Source organism: Chelon labrosus (assembly GCF_963514085.1).
Source record: "Chelon labrosus genome assembly, chromosome: 15".
NCBI classification, from domain to species: domain Eukaryota; kingdom Metazoa; phylum Chordata; class Actinopteri; order Mugiliformes; family Mugilidae; genus Chelon; species Chelon labrosus.
Window position 1 is genome coordinate 25267112 of NC_140348.1, and position 7821 is coordinate 25274932.

At 43.5% G+C, this 7821-nt stretch overlaps 1 protein-coding gene across 1 annotated transcript; it reads left to right on the plus strand.

The window, feature by feature from the left end:
- Window positions 1-218: 218 nt before the first annotated feature.
- ogfrl1 (opioid growth factor receptor-like 1) lies at window positions 219-6927 on the plus strand. The gene is made up of 7 exons (XM_084561810.1): window positions 219-669; window positions 1563-1649; window positions 1763-1841; window positions 2099-2177; window positions 3538-3604; window positions 5224-5369; window positions 6265-6927. Exons 1-7 carry the CDS (start codon window positions 478-480, stop codon window positions 6812-6814), a joined length of 1200 nt encoding a protein of 399 aa, XP_084417936.1. The 5' UTR covers window positions 219-477; the 3' UTR covers window positions 6815-6927.
- The last annotated feature ends 894 nt before the right edge of the window (window positions 6928-7821 follow it).

A 7821-nucleotide genomic window follows, 5' to 3' on the forward strand; every position in this document is an offset into this window, starting at 1 on the left:
GACGTCCTGTTTTCATAGCACCAAATAACTAAAACGAAACTTGTCGTAGAAATGGACACTTGAACGTACATCAGCATTATATACACTACCTAAAATGACAGAAACCATGCTTGAAAAATAATTATTTGATGTGTACTTTAGTTGTTTTAGTTTGGCCCAAGTCCCATCCACTAACATGCTTTGGTTTCAGCTGTCATGACGTCCGTCCATTATACAGTCCATGGTTTGCAGCTTTAAGACTCTCTGCGGCACTAATCACCTCCCATACCGAAACACGCATCATCGTCGCTGATGTGGAAATTCCCCTTCGCTGCCATTTAAACGCTGCGCTCCGAGGTTTCAGCGTGATCCCGTCGCTCTACACGCCACAAACCGAGGCTGTGTGCATCATTATGTAGCATTGTGTGTGAGTGTACAAAGACGAGAAACAGTAAAAAATAAAATAAAAGAGAGGGTGGCAGGTGTATGTTCTTTTAAATGGGAAACCTGGTGGGCAGCTGGCGTTTCAAGGAGCCGAGCACCGTGGAGGAATGCGACTCGACGTGGGGATCGGACTCCGAGAGCGACGAGCCGCCGGCGGCTGCGGAGGATGACAGCGGGATCTCCGACTCCGTCAGCCCGGCGGAGAGCGAGCGGGCCGCGGGACACTCCGGAGACACGTCCCCGCAGGTAGGATGCGTCCGGCGGGTAACACATGTGCGCCACCGGCACCGCGTAGTATCGACAGGGCCAGGACACGGAGAGGGCAACAGAGAGAGAGAGAGGGCGTCCGGCTAAACTTCATTCAAAAATATGCTAATGTCATGCAACACTGGTATGATCATACTGTGTGTTTAAAGCAGCATGCATTATTGTAACCTGATCAGGTACAGACAGTATTCTGCTGTCATACAGCTGTGTGGTGATGACAGTCCTGCAAACATGCATGGGGATGTGGTGTGATGAATTAATTTAATTATTAAAGATAAAATAATTAACCCTAGCACATATTAGAAAAAGAAAATATTTAATTTAACCACAATTGCATTTTTTAAAAAGCAGGTTTCAGGAGTTTTGAGGAGTCTCTGTAAACCAGACTTTTGTTTTTATTATTTAATTTCTTTGCTGATTTTATTTTAAATTGTCATACTTTGAAAGCACAGTAAGCTTAATTTGTAAATCACACCAAAGATGAATCAATGTGGAGGAGGCCCGGTGTAACGCTGCCAGCCCTTCTGATCCGTGTGACCCACATTGTGTTTGATTGTATTCGAGAATCAGGTCTAGTTTCTGGCGTAGGAGCACTGATGTGAATTGTCCTCCTTTGCTGGAGAGAAATGGATGATGACAGCCCTCGACCTCAAAAGCAAAGTCAATCCTTTTAATTCAGCTGAATGGCAGAGGAGCGCTACGCTGCATCTGTTCAAACAAGAGTGCTTTATTTTATTTATTTATTTATTTTATTTCCGACCTGCGTTTGAACTGAGTCTCTCTAAAGAGGACAGAAAAAAGAAAAAAAGAAAAAAGAAACTGTCATTCATGTTGTTTCTTCTTTAATTTCTTTTTCTTACTTCCTCTCTCAGCTGAGTGACTCCCCGGAGTCTGCTCCAAAGATGAAGAGGAGTTTCTACGCCGCCAGGGACCTCTACAAATACCGTCACAGCTATCCGGTACATGCACACACACACACACACACACATACACGTGCACACTTCCACTATGCATTGCTTTCACACGAACTCACGCTAAACTTGTGTGATCTCTCTGATCTGTTCCTGTGAAGAACTTTAAAAAGTCCCGGCAGCCCAACGAGTACCGCAACCTGCGCTTCTACCTGAACAAGATCCCTCTGGTTCCTGATGGTGAGATCACACACACTCACACAAACACACACACACACAAACACACTAAGCCTGCAGACCTCTGAACGCTGGAGAGCAGTGATATTAGCTCTGGGCTCGGGAGAGTTTTGTTTGGCTAAAGGTCATGTTTGATGGGAAAAGCCCAGCAGATTAGTCGAGTGATCCATTGTTTAAACGTGCTTGCACACACACACACACACACACACACACACACTAGAAATGCGTGTGGTAGCTAATTAGCCTCTGTCTCTTCTCAGGCATCTACATCGAGGAGATACTCTCCAAGTGGAGAGGCGACTATGACAAACTGGAGCACAATCACACCTACATTCAGTGGTGAGACATTTCAGCTGTCTGTCTGAAGACCGTGTGCGGTAGACGCCGTGGCGTGACGAAGCTTAGTCTTCTGTCCAGATGCCAAGCAAGCGTCAACAGAGATAAAATTAATATGAGGTGTACTGTTTTGGAAGAATGGGTTTGAAGCTGACCGTATGTGAAGGTTTCCCCAGGTCGTCTTATATCCCAAAAAAATCAAAACAAGCTGAGGCAAATGCGACTGGACTTGTAGAGTTTGTTGAAGACGTTTCATTTGAGTGGCTTGTTCAGTTCTAAAAGTCTGGTACAGGGGAGTTCAGGGTTTTATTTGGGACACCTGAAACTCACATGCTTCTGTTAACGTCCCGACAAATCTAGTTTTCCCAGCTTTGTTTCTAGGTTGCTGACGGAAATGTGTCAGCCGCAGCTACTTGGCTGGGAGATTAATGATTAACTTTTTATTGTTTCCTGCAGATTCTTTTTATAATAACTTTTTAATCAGAGTTCCAATCATCCTGTCGACGGTCTAATGTCTCAGGAAAGAGGACATCGACTTATCAGCTGATGTTTTCATATAAAAGACACTGATAAAAGTTACTCTGTTATTAGTGCATTTCAGTGTAGACCTATATGTCGGTAAAGGTCAAATGCAACTGGACTTGTAGAGTTTCCTGAAGATGCTCCACCACTCATCCATGCAGCTTCTTCAGTCCTATAAGACTAGTGTGGAGTTTTCTATTCGGCACATCTGTGGGTGGTGGCCACCTGAAACTTCTACCTTTTTCCAGTTTTGTTTTCAGGTTGCTGACAGCTGCAACTACTGGGCTAATTAAGCTAATTTTAGCGCTCTGGAAATAACGTTCCTCCAGCATGTTGCTGGCTGATTCTTTTAAAATAACCATTTAAAGGAAGTTCCAATCATCCTGTCAAGACATCAAGCTCACCAACTATAGATGTTCCTAATAAAAACCTTAAACTCCTAACTCAAGAAAACCCAACGTGTCCAGCTGTCTTAGTCTTAGTTTCGAGTAGTCCTCGAACCCAAATCCAATAAGCTAACTTTAGCTCATACTGTAGCATCCAGGAACAGGTTTCATGCTGTCAGGAAATAACGGTTTTCAGCATAAACCTGTAGTTCATCCATAGAAATGAATGTTAATTAAGCAGCGAGCATTTGAGCCGAGAAACACACGGTTCATTCTCCACTTTTGCTCTTGTGCTTTTGGCTTTGGGAAATAGTTTCCAACTCCTTATATAACTGAGTAGCTCTCCTTTTCCAGCTCCATCCATTCTACTGTCACATGTGGCAAAATCCACATTTTCTAGAGTTGGTATGCTATGACTTATCATTTTTATTTGGTTTCTTTTTTCTGCGTTTCAGGCTGTTCCCATTGAGAGAACAAGGGCTCAACTTCTACGCACATGAACTGACTCAGGATGAGATCAAAGTGAGTAACATATACGTTTTTACCGTTAATCAGGGTTTGGCCTGCTTTAGGAAACTGCTCCTTTCACCTGCAGCAGAGCTTTTGTCCTGTCAGGTAGCAGCGTTGAGCCCGGTCAACGCAAGTCAGTTGCTCCCAAAGTTTTTCTGCAAGGCCCCCCACCCTCAGTTCAGCATGGATATACATATGTGTTGTACGTTATCAGTGAACTGATAACGTACAGTGTCTGTGTTGCAGACAGTAGTTTCATCCACCTGCAGTTTAAAGTGGTCCTTTGATTGTATTCTTTGATAGAGGTATTGCTTTTAGCTTGCTGCTGCTTCACCAACCATTGTTGAGGCCGTATCGACAGCAGAGGGAAGTATTAATTCTTCTGTTTGTGTGCGTTTTTTTCCACTGAGCAACTTTATATGAGGCGAGTTGAGCATTTGAAGACACAGATGCAGCTTTTATGAGGAGATTCTCTTGTGCACGGCAGTTTGTTTGTTTAGTTTTTTTTTCTGAAGGAATCAAGTGGCTTGTCCTTATTCAATTCAATTCAATTCAATTCAAAGCACTTTATTTGTCCCCAAGCTCTGGATGTGCTTTCTCAGACTGTCAGAAGCTAGCTTTAGACACACTCTGGTCTCTCCTCATTACCCACCGTTGTACTAGTGAAACCAAAGGTGATATATGCCCCGTCGTATTTTCTTTTCTTTGCTTTTTGTGTTTTGAACTGATGAAGACTCATCTTCTGCTGTACGTTTAGCTGGGAACCCTCTCACAAGCCGCCATGCTATGCAGCAGTTAACCGCCACGGCCCCCCCTACAATAGCTCCTCGCTCCCCACTTTGGGAACCACTGACCTAAGTCAATCTGCTCCCACGTCCTTAGTTTAGTTTAGTTTTACTCATTTAAATGTCATATATTAGTATTTACCGGTGGCTTTTAGCCGTATTAGAGCTGAACTTTGAGTTACTACTGATGGAAGCCAATCGTGAAACGTTGGGATGATTTTCTTTCTGACAGACAACAGACAGTGAAGCAGCATTAGCAGTTCACGTGCTCTACAATTCATGGCAGGTAGGGCGCAACAGTAAAAAAAAAATAATAATTTAAAAAAAAAAACAGCTAGCGTAACGGCAAAGCTCTGTGCGGCCAAGCCTACCACTCTGGAAAACCCCAATGAGCTCTAAAAACAGCAAAATACAAAAGTGTTAATGTTTTGTATGTCGGTTTTGCACTTCCTCTTTGCAAGTGTTCGTGACTGAGTGATGACATGAACCGTAACATGTTAAATTGGTACTGTAGGGTATTGCATTCAAATAGTGGCACATTCCCTGATCTCACTGTAAGAAATATCGATGTCTTCTTGAGTTTCCACAATAAAATGTTTATGTCCTGAGTGTATTTGTACGGCTTATGAGTCAGTTGTGCTGTGATTCGCTTTGAAGCTCATTCACCCGTTGTTAATGGGACCAAATGTGTGTGTTTTGCCCAAATTCAGATGTGGTTTGGGTGATCAGAGAGTTTTTGCCTGTGGTTTTTACGTCCTCATGCTCCATCTGATTACCATCTGGTCGTCCGAACTGGAAGGTTATGTTGAACAGCACCTCCTAATCTGTTGTGTTGAATCCCGTCAGGAATTCCAAAGTACTCGGGAAGCCAAGCGGAGATTTCTGGCGGCCTATTCCCTGATGTTGGACTTCTACGGAATCAAACTGCTGGATAAGAGCGGTAACGTCGCTCGGGCTTCCAACTGGCAGGAGCGCTTCCAGCACCTTAACGAGTAAGCACACACAAACACACACATACAAATAATAATAATAAAAGAACACCATGCAGAAGCTTGGCCAGACAGCATTTGTGTGAACACGTCCCTGTGTTGTCCATGCCGCTGCTTTTGTGTCCTTCAGCAATCATTCTAAATCCTGCGCAATTTATCTGTTTCTCTATCAGCAGCCAAATGTGAAACAGCGTGTTTTAAGTCAACAAACAGATGGTGAAAGGGTAATTTAAGGGGGACAATTTTTTTCCCTTTCACATCCCATTTTGATGCTTTCATGGCCTGAGAGAGAACTCATCGTGTTTTCTTGCCAAAGAACACCTGACTGCTCTATTTACAGTTTGTACTTTTTTAAAAGCTCGACCGCAGTGCTGTTACTACGAATTCCTCAAGTTACAAACCTTCCCTAAACGTTCTGCATCTGATCCTAACAGATGCAATTAATCCACAACCACATGAAAAAAACAGCTGCTCAATTAAGTTTTATTCCCTTGTCTTGCTTTTAATATCCCATTTAAAATGTGCAAAGGCTTATCTGGTGAACTGTGGTTTCTAGCTTCCTCCAAGTTAACCATCAGAAACAATTTTTATAATTTTATAACTCTCTGTTGACTTTACATCAGCGTAACTGATTATTGGACGCTGCAAACTCAATCATCTTTTGGTGGAGCATTTGTTCCATTAAATTCAAACCATAGTGTGGTTGACCCCTTGTTTGATCCCAAATAAACTCTGGAGCCGTAGCGAGAACCTAATCTGACCTCAGTCTGACCCAAACTGCCAGCCGTACTCCACAAGTTTAAGCTAATCCGTTCCTGTAGCTGTTGCATTCTGCTTTGTTTGGATTTTTTATGTATGCAAATGTGTTAAAATGGGCTCCCCTTGCTTTGATTTTAAGATCCCACCACAACTACCTGCGGATCACTCGCATCCTGAAGTCCCTGGGCGAGCTCGGCTACGAGGCCTTTAAGGCGCCGCTGGTTCGCCTCTTCCTGGAGGAATCACTGTGTCACAACACCCTCCCGAACATGCAGCACAGCGTCTTGGAGTACTACGTCTACACCATCCGCCTGCCAGCAACCCGACGGCGGCTGCTCCGCTACGCCCGCCAGCACTACAGGCCTGCGCACGCCTTCCTCTGGGGTCCGCCACTTAAAAGGCGAGGCGGTGGCGCTGAGGGTAGCGTTGGCACTGGGAGCAGCGGGATCAGAGCACCTGCTCCCACACCGGAGCAACATAGGAGGGGGGCGGGGAGCCCAAACTCCCCATCTGCAAGTAGCGGGATTATTGTGTCTTCCCATGATGCCATGAAGTGCCAGGACCTGGCTGGAGGAGGGCACAAGGGCTACGCAGGACTTGGTTCCAGCATGGGCGGCCTGGAGGGAGCGCTCATGATGGCAGGAGCTCGAAGAGACAGGAATGAGTACAATGAGATTGTTCCCTTGTAGGGATTGTGGTTTTGAAAGCAGACATTATATTTTTAAAATTAACCAGTTCTGTAGTAAAACAAGCTTCTGGCTAGTTACAAGCTACGCTAGTTAGCTTTTCTGGAAGGCCCCCTGAGACCCGGGTAATAGATGTTTGGACTGTTATAAACACAAGGGTAGAATCAGTTCAGGTAAAGGGCTTACCGTATATCTTGACTAATTAATCTGTTTAAATACTTTAGGAATTATAAAATATAGTTGGGGGCTGGGGTTGTTTGGGGCAATGGGGCTCATATCCTGGGCCGAGCTTAAAAGAGAAAAAGCCTTGGACCAAATCCCAAAACCATCTATACCAGTAGACACCTAAATTTGTATTGTTGTTTTTTTTTCTCCTCATCAGGTCTATGGCCACAAAACAGCTTAAACAAATATAAGATTGCCTTATTTCATGTTTTGGTCCAGAACTGACCGTTTTAGAACCAAAGGTGTCCGCTGATCGGTACGTTGCTGTTAGGGTGGTTTTGGGAAACAAAGTCCTGCTTAAACGCTCTCATTGTACAGGTGCTGTAAAGACATTATCATAACGTGAAGACATCAGGAGAAATTGGTTTTCTTTTTTTTCAACAATTTGTGAAAAGAAGAAGATTTTTTTCAATACGCTGAAACCAGACTTTTCAGAGACTGACTTGAAATCTTTGTTGTTGATAGCCGGCACAATGCAACTCTGCAATTTTACTCTTTCTACAAGGTAAAGGTAGCCACTCTCTCTGAAAATTGTACAGAACTATAGCGGAAAATAATAATAATAATAATAATAATAAAACTTTTTAGTAATTGATATGTTTAAGAAACACTTAAGAATAGAAATCTTTTGGTGACATGACGACAACTGACAGCAAAGAGGCCCGCTAGAAAAATGGTTGTGTGCAAATAAATATGGTGGGTTTGGCAAAGGCAGTAGAGTATTAACTTAGAGAAACAGAGACTTATGAAGCACTGCAAGAGATATTTAATTTAGGAAACTTTTT

Bases quoted from the DNA above. Each gene is read 5' to 3' on its own strand.
- ogfrl1 (XM_084561810.1), top strand. From the start codon at position 478: ATGGGAAACCTGGTGGGCAGCTGGCGTTTCAAGGAGCCGAGCACCGTG. The intron at 2,178-3,537 runs GTGAGACATTTC...TCTGCGTTTCAG, and splicing joins AATCACACCTACATTCAGTG to GCTGTTCCCATTGAGAGAAC. The intron at 5,370-6,264 runs GTAAGCACACAC...TTTGATTTTAAG, and splicing joins CGCTTCCAGCACCTTAACGA to ATCCCACCACAACTACCTGC.